Raw genomic sequence first — 18,946 nt, 5'->3', positions numbered from 1 at the left:
TTGTTTGCACTTTTTGGCCACTGGGGATAATGCTTCCATGAATATTCATGTACAAGTTTTTGTGACCCGCTTCCATTTCTCTTGGATAGACACCCAGAAGTGGAACTTGTAGGTCATGTGGTGGCGCTATCCTTCCCCTTCTGAGGAGCCACCAGCCTGTTTTCCAGAGCAGCTGTGCCATTTCAGATTCCCCTCAGACCTGTATAAGGGTTCCATTTCTCCATGTTCTTGCCAAATGCAACAAACTTCCTTTTATTTTTAAAGTCAATTCTCTTGCTATTGGAGGGAATTTAAATGAATTCATCCTGGGCCAGCCCCAGTGGCCTAGTGGTTAAGTTTGGTGCATTCTGCTTCAGCAGCCTGGGTTCAGTTCCTAGGCACACACCTACACCACTCATCAGTGGCCATGCTGTGGTGTAGCTCACATACAAAAAGAGGAAGACTGGCAATAGATGTTAGCTCAGGGCGAATCTTCCTCAGGGGGAAAAAAAGGATTTCATCTAAATTTAACACCAAGCTTATAAATTGCTGGTAAGTAAAAATATTTACATCCAAAAACTTTCTCATAACTAAGACAAAGCAGGAAATATGTTCTAGAACACCTACAGAACGAACCATTTCCTTTCACACTATATCATATTACTCTGCAGAATAAATAAAAAGTAGAGGAAAAGGTAAATATATATTCAAAAAATACATTCCTGGAACAAGTTACTGATCATGCTCAGCTTAACTAAGCTGCAAAAAAGGCTGCTTGCCACTAGCTTCAGCTGTTCCTCCTGCAGAGCCTTACCCACGGGTCTCAACTCCTGGAAATACAAACTGAGCACTCAGTTTGACCCTGGAGGCATCTCCCCTCCTACTGCGATGTGCCCCTACCCGGTGACGTCCGTGGAGATGGCCTCCTATCCTTGTCTGTCCAGGCATCTCCTGGTGCTGATCTGCAGTGCCAGAATAACTTCACTTCACTTGTTTGTGTGCTTCTGGTGCTAAATTCTGGAAACTACTTCAGTGGTGTGACCCCCGGGCTCCTGCACCAGAGCCTCCGTGGCAGGAACAGTGGACACTGTGCCTCCCACAATGGGAGCCTCTGGCTAGTCCTGACTGGCCGGCCAGGCTCCTGAACCACACAGTTTGTGAACAGTGCTAACTGGAAACGACTACAAACACGTGTATGTATTCACATCTGTGTCCATTGCTTTAATCTAGAAACTTCAGAGATGGACTGACATTATTTATTCCCTCATTATTATGAAAAACAGGTCTGCTGCTTAAGTTCAAATTTTCTGAAATATCGATACTTCAAATACCCCAGCTTTTAAGCAATTGTAACAATTTGCTTTCTAAAACGTATCACATGCTTATCTGCCTTCTTAGGGTGGCTACACTGCTCACAATGTCACGTCTGCTCTACAGCACATGACTGCTGGCTGCCCTCCTGAGGGCACAGCGCACACGGTCGCACAGTAGAGAACATCACATGCACATCTCACTCAGATGAGTCAAACTGCGTGCCAACAGCACAGGCCACGACCACAGGCCCCAAGGAGCAAGCTGACCTGGGTCCCCAGTGTGCTGGTCCCTCAGGTCTATGCGCCTTCATCCTCGGGTCATCTCGACACTAGGGATAGGATCGTTCAAGGGCCACCCGAAGTGCAGAGCCTGCCCTCTCCCTAAGATGGGACTCCACCATGCCCCACTGGTCCCGCCCGCCCGGTGCCGCCAGCACGCAGCCCCGAGCCTCATGAGGGGCCTCTGGGCATTAAGGTTCACAGCCGCTCTCCGCCCCTCAGAGCCCCCCCTTCCTTCTGGCTTCACAGCAGTGTTCTGGATCCAGGAGAGAGAAGTCTGGTCTCCGGAGCGGGGGGGCTTTGAGGTTCTAAAGAGAGTGAATATCGTATATTTTGTACCTTTAACCTGGCCTCTGAATGGTATGGAATTTGATATTGGTGGAAGAAGAGTGGATAATGGTGTCACAACATCTGGAAGAGAAGTACAGGAAGCTCTCGTGAACTTGAGACTGCACACGCAGGCGGGTCAGCGAGCAAAGTCATCCAGGGTCAGAGCACAATTAAGGGAAAGAGAAAAACACCTTCCTACCCGTGTCTACGGAAAACGGTGAACTACCAGAAATGTGCCACCTGCTGCTGCACATCCAAGAAACTTCCAGATGGGAAGTCTCATTTCCATTTCCAAATCTCCCAAGACTTTCAACAAGACTTTGTCACACTGCCACCTGCTACAGCTACTTGACTCACACTGTTCACTCTTTAGGAGAGAGGCCTTGCTGCTCAGAGGCCACCCCTTTCTACTCAGAAATCCATTCCAAATGAAGGATGTGCTGTGCTACATCCTGCAGAAAAATAGTAACTCTCCTTACAGAGGTGGGAGGATGTCATAACTGGAGCCTGGGGCATTTGGTCTTATAAAAAGGCCCACTTAGAAAGATGACTGATATTATCCACCTTACAGTCATGGGGCTCTTATAAATGGGTGCGGTAGAACCACAAGTGTGACAGTGACCAAGCTGGCTCCCCTCTGAGTTAGTCATAAAGTGATGAAAGGACTAGTACAAGGGTCTACTGTTTAACATCAATGCCACCATCACCGCCACCACAGACTACCACCGTCTGGCCCTAAGAACAGCCTTGCGTAGGCTGCAGGGCACTTTACACGGCTGAACCACCACCACAGGCCCAGGGAAAGCCAAAAGGCCACACCAAGGACCAAGGCCCCACTTGGACAATTACCTTTCATGAAGAATCGGCAGGTGGGACGAGGCCTCACCTTCCTGTCACTGGGGTCCTTTACTTCGCCCTCTTCCAGATCATCATCCTGAAACAGAGGACAACGTGACTTGAAGAGGGAACCATCTTAACAAGAGAGAAGGGGTGGGAAGGGCCTCTATCGACTGACATGGTTTTCACCAAACCAGAAAGGATATTTTCACACGACCTGTGTCTCGGCCACTCACCAATTCATGGACATCTTCTAAACCTTAGATCCCTCATCCACACATGGGGATGTCTCAGAGCTTACCTAGGAGACTGAGGCACTACACAAAAGAACACTGAGTGAAAATACTCTGTGAGGGACATGATGCATGGTACAAAGCAGGGCTTCTGTATTTCTCTTCATGAGCAATTGTGGGCAGGACATGGTTCCACTTCAGGTTTTTAATATTTTGTATATTTAAACAAAATTTATAAAACAAAATATTTTATGTCCTTAAAATTAAACACTAACTTCCTCTGATTTAATAGTCTGGGGGCTGGGAGAAGGGAAGTGAGGTGACTCAGGTCACTGAGGCCACCTGGTCAGTTCTGTGGACCCACCTTTCGTCTCAGATCTAGGCCCTCCTCTTCTCATTCTTAGTCCAGAGTTGCTAACCTTGCCTGTCCAGCTTTAGAATAACACAAGAGCTTTAAAAATACCAAAGCCTGGGTGGGTCTCACCCTCAGAGATTCTGAAGAGCAGTCTCGACCTGGACCATTGCTCTGTGCCCTTCCCAGTCCCAGGGCCCAGTACCACTGACCTGCATAAGGACTCCTACCCGCACCCCTCAATCACCACCGACCTGCACAGACTCCCACCTGCGCCCTTCAGTCACCTCCAACCTACACAGACTCCCACCTGTGCCCATCAGTTGAGAACCCCCTGGGATCGCCCCAGCCCAAGTAGGTAGCCGGTCACCCTGCTGACATCTATCAGTCTGTCCAGAATGGAACGCCTCAGTGCTGCCATGTCCCAGCCTGTTCCTGAGTGCCCTAGGGCAATCAACCTAAGGTGTCATGCAGGGCAGAGATCAGGGAGACCCCTCTCTCCTCTCCTCCTGCTGCGCCACCCTTGTCCAAACTCCTGCCCAGTCCTACCTGGTCTGGGGAACCACTTCCTAACTGACACCCCTCACTCTCTCCACAGTCCACAGTGACCTTTTCAAATCCCACCCTGACCATGTTCTTCCCTTAGCATTGAACTCTTCTCATTTTCAGATCGCAGCTCGAGCCCCCTTCCCCAGGGGTCCCCGTCTCCCTTCACAGGGGCTCCCCAGGACCCTCTGCCTCTGCGGCACTAGTCATGCAGTCACGGTTTGCCTGACTGAACTGGAGGCTCCACCAGGCAGGCCTGTGTCTGTCTGCTCACTCTGTGTCACTGGTCCAAGCACAGCGGCAGGCTCAGAGTAAATGTCAGTATTTGTTGGAGGAAGGAATGCCGAAGTCAAACCGTGGATTTATGATGACTTATTTTTAAAGCTTAAATATTTGTATAATTTCTGCCTTGAAAGTGTTTAGTTATTCAAAAGCATTTTATAATGAAAAGAACAGATGCCTCAGAACTACATCCCTTAAGAGAGCCAAAAGAATGATTTTTTTTTCTGAGAGTCAATCATTTATACAAGTCTTTTTAAGTCCCAGAATTTATTCACCTTACAACTGAAAGTTTGTACCCTTTCAACAATATCTCCCCATTTTCTCCAACTGAAGAACGACTTCCTGAAGTTTTAGAGCAACCGTGCTTATTTTATGCTAAGAGACAGAACATCTCTTTCCTCCGGTCTTTTGGCCTGTACCTGCTTTGTACCACCATCCTGACAGTAATGATCACTACACGAAAACCTTAGCCTGGCATTTCACATAAGCTCAATCTCAGCTGGGAGCAGATTCTCTCTGTGCTCATTAGAAAAATAAAACCCTTTTGAAAAGTTAGAACCCATCCAAATCTACCTGCTTTACTTGGAAATCAACGCACAGCAGCTGAAATGATGAGTACGGAAAAACGGTTTTTCAGAAATCAGGATTCACAGTAAGTGCACTAGAGCAGATTTAGAGAGGTGTGGGTTTCTGCAAAGATGTGACATGCTCTCATGTTTGCAAGAGCACACAGCAGAACCAGCCACCCATCTCAAGACTGGTGCGCAGTCCCACGAACATGCAAGGGAGTACTAGGCAGCGACTAAAACGGTCAGTAAACAGACTTAGACACACACAGCAAACAATTCATGATTTAACGTCAACTCAAAGATCGCAGAACAGCATCTGCCAGGACCACCACCATCTAGTCCCCACACCTGCTGGGACTGAGACACAGGGCTGTACACATCAGTGTGGTGGATTTATGGTCTCTCCTTTAATTAAAAACAAACAAACAAAAATAATCAATAATTCATTCAGCAATATAACATTCTGAATTTTCAACTAACCATTCATTTAACATAATGGCTCTTCAAGGGATGGATGATTAAAATGGGCTCTTAAATCTCATGAAGAGTTTCACGCAAATACAACTCAAGAGGGATCTCTGAAGCCAAGCTCACGGTGCTCGGCTGTCTGCAGGCTGTCACAGCACGCATGGCCCGTCCATGGTTCTTTCAGGCCTCCTGATGTGGGAACGGACCAGAGACAGCTGAGAGCCTGGGACAGGAGACGCCCTAGTGGTCCGGCCAGAGCACACTGGCGGCTCTATAAAAATGACAACGCCTGCGAGGCTCTCGGCAAACAGCACCCCGGACTGGCTAAGACGGCACCAACACCGAAATGTGGGAATGTGCAAGGCGCTCCACAGTTTACACAGCTGAGGACAGTCACGGCTCACGGGCGCACCTGTCAGTGATTCCTCACAGGCAGATTCAATTTTAATGCCTTCATAAAATATGTATGCTGGGGGAAGGCCTGGGTTCGAATCTTGGTGGTGTGGCCACCGATACCCCTCCACCGTGAGCTGCGGTCTCCTCAGCAACAGCAATGCCGTGGGGCTAAGCAGATGCTGTGTGTGGCAGGCACAGGCCCAGGGCCTCCCCTAAAGCCCGAGCACGCGAGTGACCCCTCTTCTAACGGAAACGCCTCAGAGGCAGCGCCCGAATGTGTTCACCTCCGAGCGCCGCTGGCCTAAGCAATTTTTACCTTCTTCTTTGTGTAGGTTTTTACTTTCCTTAAAAACCCAACAAGGTCTGTATATTACTTATGTAATGAGAAGTCACATGCAACACGGCGGCTCCGGAGCACCTGTGGCTAAGGAGACAGCGAGCGTGCAGAGCTGCCGTGTAGGGCAGCAGCTGCGGCCAAGGGCACGGGCCCCAGGGCAGAGACCCAGACGCCACCCTGGTGCTGCCACCTGGGCCAAGTGCAGTCTCCTTCCACCCCGATTCCGCATCTGCGAAACGGAGGCAACAACACAGGTCCACCAGCCCTGACCCCAAACCATGTTTCGGGAGTTGAGAACTGTTTTGGTTTCAGAAAGGCGATATAGTGGGGTCTGAAACAGGACCCTGTGGTGGACACAGCAATCGCTCTGAGGAGATGTGTGACCAGCCCCATGATGGGGTAAATACGGGACAGTACACAGCCTCGTGTCAGCTCGGGCCAGGTCTGCCACCAGACGAAGGAGGAAACCTTTCCATTCTCAGAGCTCCTGGGCTCCCCCAGCCGAGGGTAAGGACGGTGGCCTGTGCTCACTCACGCGGCTGTGCTGACCAACCGAGTTGAGGGACACAGAAGGCCTTAGTCCTTCAAGTGGTTGACAGTGCATGGGCTCTTTTCTCAAATGAGGCACAGGCAGCTGCTTCCTAGGCTTTGGGGGCGGGGTACGGGGGAGCGCTGCTATTCAGCATCTAAATGACACGGAGGAGCATGAACACAATGAACGTGCCTCCTGAGAGGAAGGGGCCCTTGCCCTCGCAGAGAGTGAACAACTCAGCCCCCAGGGTAAGCTACGGAAGACCTTGTGTAGAAGATATTATGTATCCAGATATAAAAGGAACAGGTGCAGTGGACAGGAGAACATATAAAATACCACCAGCAGAGAAAATGCTTCAAAGTCCTGTTGTATGTGGGTGGGCAGAGAGCTACCACTTCTCACCAGAGTCACGTGGACTGTCCACTTAGGACGTGGCTGCTGTCCCGCTGTCTCTGATGGGCCACCCTACCAGCATGAGAGTCACCGATGAAAGGAGGAACAGAATAAAACAGACACCCCACCCTCTTCCAAAGGGATGGTATACTCTAGGTGGCCGAAATTCTGTGAACCAGATGACAAGTAAGATATAAAAACAGAACCCAGTAATCAAAAAGGAGGGGGTACAGAGACCAAGACGGGAGGACCAGAGCCTGTACAGGTGAATCAGAGACCCATGCAGACCAATCCACCTGCTAGACAAACCCAGAAGGAAGGAACAGTTCTGGTGAAAGACAAGCCAGAAGTGCAAGAGAAAGACAGGAAGACCTTCACACGGCAGCTGATCGTGGTGGGCTCTGCTCACTCTTTTGGGCGATGCACAGGTAGGAACAAAACCACAGGCACGTCTGGTTTTCATAAATGTGGCTTCCTGAGCAGGTAAATTGAAAAAAATTGAAAAAGCTGATTAAGTGAGGCTCACCTGAGGTTCCACTGTCAGGACCCTGCTTTAAATATTTGGCCCACAGTCCTGTGTGCAAAATCCCGTCCCCACTGGAGCAGAGAAGGGGCACTTCCAAAAGGGCATCTGTATCAGAAGGGTATTTTGGTAGCACACTAAAAACATAGAGGTAATTCAAGGCCTTAGTCACAAACTGTGTTGTTTAGACAACAGAATTTCAAGGATTTATTGTACAAACTGATGTCACTATCAAGGAGACTAGCAAGAGAGCAGAAAAGTTGGGGAGGGTGGGGGTGATTCCTCCTAAATCAGTTCCCCTGTCCCAGGGACCCAAAATCTAAAAGGGAATGAAGCAGGACAGCATGCCCTGACAGCAGAGAAAAGCTCCCCAAGTTAAAAGGAGGGTGAACTACACAGCTTCTAAGATGCCTCCACCTAGCTGTTTCCAGCAAGTCAGGGAAGGAAACAGGCAGAAGATGCCCAGGAGGGCCCTCAGAACCAAGCGAGCCTCTTGGATTCACTGGGCCGCAGACCCCTGCCAGGCACAGAAACTCTCAGGGGTCCGCAAATACACATTTTTGAGGTGTAAGCCAGACTGCAAGTTTCTTCCTCATAAAAACATCCAGGGAGCTCGCCTGATACCAGAGCTGCATTCGAAAGCAACCAGGAAGAAGCCCATGCTTTCCATCAGGACCAGAGTTACTTGGCAGAGATTTCACCCAATGGGGCCGAGGCCAAAAGCTGGCCAGGAGCAAGCTGTTCATGGACCCAAGTGCACAGCTCTGGTTCCATCTCCATCTGAGAAATGTATGGGGTCAGGGAACTAGATATGGTGTGGGAATGCTAACAGGGTATCTTGGGAAAGAAAGATACAGGAATACGTGCTTGCTGGGGACACAGAGCAAACCCTGTAGCAGAGATCTGACCGGGAGTGAAGGGTTGGAACTGGGACAGAGAGCAGGAAAATGAATTGGTAGTAGTTATCTGTATACAAGCTGATAGGCATCTACACTGGTTTCTTCCAACAGTGTTAGGTTAGGGCTGGGGCTGGTCACCCACACCCAGCGCCTGCACTGCCTGCCCTCTCTATGCGAACAGCTTCCCAGGGTAGACCTGCCTGCTGCCACGCCACATCTCCAAGGCACTCCACGGTAATACGCCCCAAAGCAGTGGGGGCTCAGCTGTCTGCTCAGAAGGCAGTCACTGGCCGCCTGCAATGTGCCAGGTCCTGGGCTCAGAGGGGAGCAAGCCAGGCAGGTCCGGCCTTAGAGAACGTGTGTTCCTGGAGACAGGGATGGTGGGGGAGCAGCAGAGACAAACACACTAACAACCTGGTTAACTGAGACTGTGGAAGCATGGAGGTGCAGAGCAGGTATGGCGGAGAGTCAGGGGTGGGGGCAGAGCCTACGTAAAGGAGGTGACATTTAAGACATCAGGTAAGGACGGGGAGGAGCCCACAATGCAGTTGGGCATGGGCAAGAGCAAAATTCAACGAGAGAAGCTTCTGGATGGCAGGTGTGCTCACGTGAGGGCCCAAGTTACCATTCAGTGTCCCTGCCCCATGCCAAAGTCTGCCAGTCCCCAGAGTGGGGATGGGCTCTGCTCTGCCCTGTCACCCCCCAGTCCGTTACAGGGAGCCTGGCACACTGCGGGGAGCACTCGGGTTGGAGGCATGTCTGTCGAGTGGGAAGGAAACCGCCACCCGTGGCTAAAGGAAGCTGTGCTTGGGTCCCCGCAGAAGCGCGCTGTTTCCCACTGGGCTGTGGGGCCCCTTGCAAGAGACTGCCATGCAGGGCAAAACAAGCCAAGCCAGCCAACCAACCGTGGATCTGAGTGGGCAAGAAAGGCAAACTGGATTTTTATTTCACATGCTGTTTCTAGGGGAAACCAGCCAATCTCCAAACAATGGGCGCTTTCCAGGGCTGGCTCAGTTCGACCCAATGTCCCACACCGCTACATCTAAGCACAGTGGGAGAGCTCACTGGTGTGATGATGCCAAAGCCCCCCAGGAGCTGTAGGGAGACACTTGACCCCATATGATCATGGAAAGTCAGGAGAGTAGACGAATGTCCCCTGAAGACTTATTCAACGGTTGAAGAACAAAGAGTTTGCAACTGGTCCTCTCTTCACAGGAAACGGGCCATGCAGAACCCCTGGGCTGCAGAGTCCCGGAAATGAGGAGCTCCGCCCACCCCGCATTCCCTGGTGGCAGGACACAGACGTGGCTTTTCTCTGTAACACTGAAAAACCAAACTCAGGGGCAACCTCAACGAACGATTTCATCTTCTGCCAAAAATTTCATCCAAATTGATTAACTTGAGCCTCACAGGATCTCTCTTCCCTTTGCCGACCCTGTGGTAGAGGTGAATTTTCCAAAAGTGGACAGGAAGCAGAGCCGGAAAAACCTAAGGACACCTGTGTGATAACGTCCCGACAACATCCTTTTAAGTGAGGTAAGACTAAGCAAAGTTAGTAACTCAGGAGACCACCTCCTACGCCTAGTTGTGAGAATATACAAGATCTGAAATTCTAAGCTGTGAGCACACAAACACACACACACACACACACGCCCGCAAAGTTCTGTTCTCAGGAACGAAGTTAGATAAGCGATGTCTACAAGCCTGTAAATTTGCCAGCACAACCACGGCCACCGCCACATTTTAAAATGACCTGAGCACACACACGCCAACACACCACCAGAGCAGTGGGAGGTTCTGCTAAACCTGAGGGTAAGGATGTCACCAGCAACCTTTCCCTCCTCAACCTAGCACGTTTCTGGGACATTCCACATGCCTTTCACCAGGCTGACTCTCAGACGAGCAGTCTCCTTGTCGGGGCTACTTCCGTCTGCCCTGCCCCTCGCAACTCCTTTGAGTAAAAGCATTACTCGGGAGGACTTCAGACTCTTTCTCCCCAAAACTAGGCTTCTTAACGATCACGATTCAAGTGCTTTCAACAGCATTATCTGTCCTAAAAATCCTACCCATATCTCAGATGATATATTTCCAGTGTGCCCTTCTCCTCAACCTGAAGGCCAGATCATTTACACAAATTATAAGGAAGTGTGATGGCTGGATCAAAAGCAGAGGCCTTCTGACGCACACGCCCATTTTATCCAGTCCCGAGGGTCTCCTCAGGGACACTTCCAAAGAAGCCTGGCCCAGCTGGGACCCTCACCAGAGGGCAGGCCATGGGGCACAGTTATAACGCCTAAAAAAGAGAGAACCGGAGCCAAGCCGGTTGAGCCTTTTCCGTCTTAAGAACCTGACAAGAACTAAAACCCATGATGGCTCTAGCTGAATGCTAACTCAAATATTACTTAAAGATAGCAGGCACAAAGGGAGAAATTACCACTTGACTTGTTAAAAAAAGGAATTCACAACTTAAAAAAAAATGGGGGCTGGACATTTGAATACCATCCAACGGAGAGAGACAGACAGGTGAGTGGGGGTCCACGGGGAGTGGGCCAGCTCCCGACTACAGGCACCAGTTTTCTGAAGCGCCTATTTCGCCTCCTTGGCTCTTAGCACCTCCCGATTACCATGGTGACCGCTCCCAGAACAGTCCTCTCCCTTCCCTGCACTCCTCCGCCCCCACTGTGCTCCGAGCGACGAGCCAATCCCAAGTCAACCCTGGAAGGAGCCCTGGTCCTGGTGTCCCTGTGGTGGGGTGCTACGTGGCACCCTGTTCACAGCTCGAGCATACTCACGTCAATCTCCCCGTCGTCGATCTCCCCGTCGTCGTCCTCTTTCCTTTTCTCCTTGGCAGCTTCCAGGGGCTCCCTGTCTTGCACACCGTGAGCACCTGCGGGCCCCTCCTCCCCGAGAGCTCCTGCCCCCTTCTCCTCGTCGCCCTCAGGCCCGGCCCTCTCAGCCTCGTCCTCCTGCCCTGCAGGGGCCGGCTCCTCAGGGACTTCCTCGTCATAGTCTAACTCATGCTCGTCCAGTTCCCTGGTGACCGACGAGGCCTCATCCCTCAGGTCGCTCGTGCGGTCTTCCTCCCCCCCGTCTCCCTCCTCCACACGTGGGGGGCTTGCTGGGCCCCTGCTCAGCTCCTGAGCCTCCGAGTCCTGGTCCTGGTCCTCCTCGTCAGAGCGACTCTCCTCTTCCTCCTGGCTCAGTCCCGGGGCGGGGTTTTCCTCATCCTCCAGATCAGAAGCCCTCCCCCCAGCTCCGTCCAAATCCTGATCAGACCCACTCTCCCTCAGGATGTCATCGTCGGAGAGGCCCTGCTGCTCCTCCTCTTCGTCCTCTGGAGAGCGAGGGTCCCGTTCAGGGCTCTCAGCCACATCCATCGGTACCCACAGTTCTGTAAAAGAGAACACAGGTTCACGGCACTTAGGAAAACGCAAAGTCAGCCTTGCCCTGGCCTTCCTGGCCACACTCACCCCGACCTGCAGGCGGGATGAGGACCCGCACCTCGCTGGGCCTGTGCACCGCCTCCAAAGCCCAGACTCCACTCCGCAGACCACTGCTGCTGGCTGTCCCACTGGGGAGAATGGAGGCTGCCGCCACACACATGGCCACCATGAGCTGGACTGTGCTCCTAAGCCATGTGTGAAGTGCCTCACCTCTGAACAAGCTGGCAAAGACCTGGCGTAGCTCTTCCCCTCTCAAGTGCAACCAGAACGGTTAAGAGAGTGAGCGACAGGATACAAATTACAAGGACAGCTTTCTGGACTCTTGAACAACTTTTGAAATTCCAGAAAGTTTGCATTATGGAATGAGGCAGCCAAACTGAAGGCACGCTTCCAACTACTTTTCTAGAGCCATCCGAAGGGTCTGGAGCAGAAACCCGGGCCCGCCTTTAGGAATTTCCAGGTTGAGGGCCGTCTCCTGTTCCTGAACACACTTCTCCCCGTAAGGCCCTGACTGCCCCATCCGAATCACTTGGGATGGTCTTCAAAACTGCAGACCTGGGCCTCAGCACAGACCCTCACGTTGGAGCTGCCATCAGATGCCGAGAAGGTGTTCACGCACCCCGTGACTCTCACGAGAAAGTGGAGAAGCACCGTTCAAATATGGGTATGTATGGGAAAAGAAATCTGCCAGGAAAGTTTACATATTTAAGTAACTTCTTATGTAAAAAGACTAACAGTGTGATTTGAGAAGACTTCATTTCTACTTTTACTAATCTAGATTTTATTATAAAGTGAGTATTTTCTGGTTTTCCCACCTCAATGTGTAAAGACATGACCTGGCTCCATTTGTTCTAAACACAGATTGCATCGGGTGGGGCAAGCGTGTGTGTGCGTGAAACCGACACCAAGCAGTCTGTAAGCAAACACTGACCATTCTCTGCAGGCAGAGCAAGTCACCACCAAGTCAGCCTGACATGACAGAGTGCAGGGCTCAACATTCAGTTGATTCTTCAAAATTTTTTATTTAAAATAATGCATGTCACAGTCATGCCACTTCTTATCTCAGCGAGATCTGGAAACCTACATGCGTATATGTACATACTTTAAATGTACAAATTTATTTTACATACTTATATAACCAATGATAGTTTTATATATATATTATATATCACATAAATATGTATCTAAAATTTATACTGTCAAAAGGACAACCTATGTTTAAAGACACACATACCAAAAGTTGGTATCTGAACGTGGAGTTGAAAACATTTTTTTGCTGTTAATGGAAATTATTATAATTGAACACACATTAGGACAAATCACTTAAAATTCATCACTTTCTAGATAAGCTAAGTGGTAAACAGTAATAGAAACTTACAACCAATCAGTTTACTCAAAGTCACTTAAAAGTAGACAGCTTTAAAAATGATTCACTTTTCAGTCTTCTAACTGCACTTTCCAGAGGTAGGACTATTGGAAAGAATTATTAAAAAGTTAGTCCTGGGCCCTCCACAGTAGCCTACTGGTTAAGTCCAGCTCACTCCGCTTCAGCGGCCTGGGTTTGGTTCCCACGTGCAGACCTACACTATCCTGTTAGTGGCCATGCTGTGCTGGTAGCCCACATACTAAAAAATAGAGCAAGACCGGCACAGATGTTAGCTCAAGGCAAATCTTCCTCAGCAAGGGAAAAAAAAAAAAAAAAAGGCAGCAGCAGCAGCTAGTCCTAAAATGGCGTACTCTCCTGAAAATGGATAAAGTTGAGGCTACCCCGTGGCTTTCTGGCCTCTCTGCACAGGGCAGAGCCTATCACTGCACACAGTACTTCCACGGCCACAGCAATGGGCAAGGTGAAGATGCTACCAAGGACAGGGCTGGCTGCTCAGGCCCTGCACTCTCAACTGCTCCAGAAAGAGCCTGGGGGTGGTTACAGCAATTGGTCAGGGGCCAGCGGCAAACTGGCAGCCTCGCCCCATCCCTAGTTAATAAGACTAATAAAACATGTAAGATTTTCCTCTATGTATGACATCCTATGCCTTATCTTTGTATAGTTTTCATTAGATTGTATATATGAAACCTTCTCCATAGAAGGGCAGCGGCTTTCACCTCCCCAACTGCTTGAGCCAGCGCCTAGAGGCAGGCAGTCACAGAACTGGCTAGTGAGCCTTTTCCCTCCCAAACTGAAACCTGACAAGTTCTGATGCTCTCATTTTACAGTATAATGACTGTAAAACCTCGTGCAACCTTGGAAACAAAGTTACCTCTTAAATCAACTGTTATCCAAAATCAAATGTCCCCTCAAACTAGTTTAAAAATCACACAACTGATACTCTGCAGAAAACACCCCTCGAACCTGGAACCTACCACTGGCCTCTCAACATACTATCCTGTTCACAGCCACAAACTCTCATAACCCGGTAACAGCCCTTTTCTGGGGCCCAGGTGCAAACTGGTTTCTACTTTGTTTTCATTGTTATGATTAGGTCCAACCAAATTGCTTTTTATATTTTTGGCAAACTTGACATTAAATCCCAGAGTAGGAAATGGAAGAAGAGTGCCTAACTTCAGTATCTGAACCAGTGCCGGTGCGCCAGCGTCAGGCGGGAGGTCTGCCTCTTGGGGTGTTGTGCCTTTCCAGGACATACGGGATAGTGCAATCGGTGTGGGCTTCTGAGTAGAACCTGACCCCCAGCTCTGCTTCCCAGCTTTAGGATCTTGGGCAAATTATGAAAAGTTGCCAGGCCCCAGCTTCTTCATCTGAAATATGGGGACAACAGAATCTTCTTTACAAGGGTGTTGCAACAAGCAGATGAGATAAGCCTAATAATGTGCCTGGCGCATGCTCCACACATTTTAATTTAAACTGAATTAATGTGAAGATGAGTAAAGGTAATCCTCAACTTCCCAAACCCATCCTCCTATCACCCCTGTCAGATTCAGTTCAAGTCTCTTGGAGCACTCAGCAGTAATTCATTCACAGTTTCATTCAACAAACGTCTGAGGACCTACTATACTAAAGCAGGACTCGGTTACTAAAGCCACCTTGGCAATAAAGCCCACCGCCTGGCCGCCCGCTGAGACTCCTCCTCTGTGTCTGGCTCTTGCCCGATTTCCTCACATCAACCTTCCAAATAAGTGATGTCCCCCTTCCTACACAAGGAAACTGGGCCACATGGCCATGGAGTGTGTATCCCAGGACTGCCACGCAGAGCTGCTTCTGGAGCGTGTGCTCAGTCGGAGCCCGGTACTACACGTGAAATGAGCTTCTGCTCACTGCCTAGGAACCAAGCCCCACTTCTTGCCATGGTTTCTGTAGGAAAATGGGACCTGAGTTCCAAAGTGATTTCATAAGTTCTCTTTTGGAACACAGCCCGCACACAAATTGGGGACTTGTACTGAACCAGCAGATTCTGTCTGTTCTTTTCTCCCTTCTAAAGTTTGCGCTGGTCCATCTATACTCCTATTTTAGCCCTTCTAGAACGAAAAACACATATTTTCATATAGATGGAAAAGTTACTATGTGATCTGTATAGACCATCAGGTAAAGATGGTAACGACCACAAGGAGATTCGGCTTGTGACAACAGTCATTCATTTCATGATTGTGAACTTGTCTGAAGTTTGAATCTTAGGCACTTAAACCAAACGTGAATCCAATCAAAGAAACCCCCCCAAGGGCACACCTGTCTACTGACACCACAGGAAACGATGACTCAAAGTAAGATCCCGAGAGGCTGCTGTGCCATGGAAAATAATTTTAAGAATGTTATTCAGCCTGCATGCCCTCCACAGCTTAAATTATGGAAACCACTTCACCATTCCAAGGACGCAAAGGTAACTTCCCAACTCTCAAAGGCAGTTCTCGGTGCTGACCAGAAGGTGGCGGAGCCCACGGTCCTGAGTGCACCTGCCACTGTGTGGGGCCCAGCGCTCTGTCAGCGGTGCTCACTCAGCCGTTCCAGGAGCACACACTGCTTTGAGAATCTGATGAAGTGGATGGGTCCTCTCCCTAGAAAATCCTCGACATATGCAATTTATCTCCCACTTTAGGGAGTTCAAAACCTCTTGAGGTCCACCCACAGGCCCCAGGTTAAGAACTCCTGCCCAAAGTACAGTGCACATTCGTCTATTAGGTATCCATACTTACCACGCTGTACTGAGGCTATCTGTTTGTGAGGTCTGCTGGGAGACCCCCTCATGAAGTGCCTGAGTGGAAGGGCTCAGACTCACCTCTGTATTCCCCAAACGCAGCAAGTGGCTGGCACTTAGGAGCAGAGCTATCACAAAATTGGTCATCTAAACTGGGACACGTTTGAGACTGAGTGGGTCACTAGTAACAGTCACAACAGGCATGATCAGGAGCTGTCCCAGGCACACTGGGACATACAGTCACCCTTAGGAGGCCCTGACAATTTCCTGAGGAAAGAAGTCACAGCTCTTCTTTCCTATGGAACCTCTTGAGACTGTACAATCTGAAGCTGCACAGAACTGAACACCTGGCAGAGGAAACCATGCTGAAGAATCTACCTGTTTATTAGAAGCGCCCTGAGTCACACCTTGCTGCACAGAAGAGAAGTGTCACTGGGGTCAGAAGGTGGCTTGCATTCCAGGCCCACTCTGGGCAGGTTAACTGTCTCTCTGGGCGCCTGTGTCCTGTTGTGAAATTAATTCCATGTGGCAAATATCTGAGTGCATGCTCTATGTCAGGCACTAGGAAAAACACGTGGCCTCCTAAGTGCAGACAAGGAAATGGAGGGCCTCTGGTCACGTCTTCCTCAGGCTCACAACTCTCACACAACCACCCTGGAGCCATTCTTGGCAAAATTGAGAACACTGTTGTCCTCTGATCCACAAGGCGGAACAACAAGTCTCCATCATTGTGTCTCCATTGCTTACTGCATTTGGCAAACAGTGACTGATAAATGCTTGATGAATAAATGAATGAATAAATGGCAAAATCTCGTTACTTGATAAACTACCTGTTGCATACCAGAAAGATTTGAAACAAGTGCCTTATTTTTAGAAGAGTATACCAGAACTCAGACGTAGAGTGAGGGCTGTCTCATTTCCCAGCAGTCACCCTGGAAGGCTGCAGAGTGATTCCAATGGCAGTGCTAAAGCACACAACATTTTGGGTACTTCTCTGAGTGACCTTTAGAAGCGTGCAGAACACTCTCTTGGCACTCTCAAGGGCAGCAAAGTGCTTCACTTTGAGAAACCGCAGGAAGCCATTCAGAGCCTGGTCTGGTAAGGGAGGTGAGTTACCAAACCAGGTAAGACAGTTTTTGGTCAAAATGGGGCATGAGCATTGAATGAGATGGATTTCCTTATACGGCTTATACATTCACTACCGAAACAGGAATTCTAAAGAGGTTTTGGCGAAGGAGCACCAATGAAACCCAAGTACAGCCTTTTCGGATGACAACTTTCAATAGAGCAGACACTGTGTGAATGCCTCAGTTCTAGGATGGCCGGTTAAAATTGATTTGTAACTTCATGGATTTACAACATCCAAAAGAAGGATGTCAAGGCTGGTGACAGATACCACCCCGAAAGTGACTAAGCTTGCCCACCAAAAAACTCCCCAGGGAGAAAGTACTCACCTTGAGACGATCTGTAGCTGTGAAAAAGTAAAACAACCTCTTTAAACATGAGCAAGGCCACAGGTTACCTGTTTGCTCTCTGAAATGATTCCACAAGGCTTTCTTACAATGTTTGAACATTTCCCACCCCAAACCGGAGACGAGTTCCAGTCTTCGGAACACATAGGACTGGTTTCCAGAGCTGGCTGGGCTACACACATGTGCTCCGACTGTAAAACTGTCAGACAAAGACTCCCTTCCCAGGGCTTGGAGGTGGGAATCAGCCTGGGTTCAGGCTCACCCTGAAATCCCAACCTTTGCTCTGGGAAAGGACCACTCTGCGGGCACTAGGATGAAGGTGAGTCTCAAAGGAGAAAGGATGAGAGCCATTGCTACGCCCCCAAATAATACTTCGGATGTCAAACACCCTCCTTTTCCTTTTTCCCCAAATGCATCTGAAAGTTGACCTACTCTTGCAAATGAGTTTCCTGGACAAAGCTTACTTAAATGATCAACCACTCTACCCGGCAAACTCAGCCGTCATAAAGCATTCCGGAAAACTTAAGTCTCCGCAGGGGCAAGTCTCCCAGCATCCCAGCAGCAGTAGTTTATCCCAAGGACCCGGCATCGCTGGTGCTCCTGACCAAAGGCGCAGGGAAGTTTCACATCCTGAGAGAGTGGCGCGCGTCTTGGGGCACCGCCAACGCGTCCAACCTGTGCACACTGTAACGCCGAGGGCGCAAGTTCCAGGAGGCTCCAGCGAGCTCAAAGTTCCTGAAGAGCCCATCGACAGCCCCGCCGATCTCCGCCGAGGGCCCACCTGCGTGTCCCCCCCGTGCGGGCGGCAAACACGTGCCCCGCGAACGTCCCGGAAGAGAAATGACAGCTCCGGCAGAACCAACTCCACGGCGGGGCGCCGAGGCAGCCGCGCGGGGCTCGGGCTCCGAGGCGTCCAGGGCCCCGGGCTGGCTCGCCGCGGACGGAACGCGGGATCGTGCCCCTCTCACGGCCCCTTTCCGGGGCCCGGGAGCCACACTGCGGCCGGGGGCGCAGCCCGGAGCGCTCCCCGGAGGCGGCGGCGGCGGGGCTCCCAGGCCTGGGCTCCGCGCCGCCGCCACGCTCCCCGCCCGGCCGCCTCGGCCTCCCCTCCCCGCCGGCCCGGCTCCAGCCGCCGCCGCCGCTTACCTCAGCGCGAGGGCGGGGAGGGGGCCACGGCTCCGCTGGGGTCGGGGCGGCGCGGGGAAAGCGTCCCTCGGCCCTTCCGCTCCTCACAGGCTCCGGCTCGAGGCGCGACGCGGGCGGAACAAACGGGCTCCACTACCCGCGGGGGCCGGCCATTGTGCGACGTCATCAGTCCGCGACGGCCGTCTTGCGGGCCGGCGGGCTTCCCTCGCTCGCCCCGCCCTCCGCCCGCTTCCTTCCGGCCTCCGCGCGGCCGCCTCCGCGCGGCCCCGCCCCCGCGGCGCGCGCGCCCGGCCTCACTACAGCGCAGGCGCCGCCGGAGGCCCTGCCCCCGGGGACGGGTTTCTGAGCCAGAGCGCCGCCCGCCGCCCGACGACACCGGCAGTGAGGGCTCAGCGCGCCGCGCGTTGGTCAGGTGACGGGCCGCAGGGTCACGTGACCGCGCGGAGCCGCCGGTTCCCGCGTGCCCCCGTGG

General features: G+C 51.0%; 1 protein-coding gene across 2 annotated transcripts in view; it reads right to left on the bottom strand.

Moving 5' to 3' along the window:
* The window catches only part of ZC3H18 (zinc finger CCCH-type containing 18), a 60,596-nt gene extending 41,951 nt beyond the window's left edge, over nt 1–18,645 (bottom strand). The window contains exons 1-4 of one of the 2 annotated variants that reach the window (XM_046682789.1): nt 18,475–18,645; nt 11,061–11,659; nt 2,751–2,835; nt 1,911–1,982 (exon numbers count right to left, since the gene is read on the bottom strand). In XM_046682789.1, the coding sequence (XP_046538745.1) occupies nt 1,911–1,982; nt 2,751–2,835; nt 11,061–11,645 (742 nt within the window). In that variant the 5' untranslated portion in view covers nt 11,646–11,659; nt 18,475–18,645. The remainder of the gene's footprint in view (nt 1–1,910; nt 1,983–2,750; nt 2,836–11,060; nt 11,660–18,474) is intronic. The other variant, XM_046682790.1, reaches the window with a different exon arrangement.
* Between the last annotated feature and the right edge of the window lie 301 nt (nt 18,646–18,946).

Source organism: Equus quagga, chromosome 13, assembly GCF_021613505.1.
Source record: "Equus quagga isolate Etosha38 chromosome 13, UCLA_HA_Equagga_1.0, whole genome shotgun sequence".
Classification (NCBI taxonomy): domain Eukaryota; kingdom Metazoa; phylum Chordata; class Mammalia; order Perissodactyla; family Equidae; genus Equus; species Equus quagga.
The sequence above is the reverse complement of the archived record's forward strand: the minus strand, read 5'-3'. Positions and strand labels throughout refer to the sequence as shown.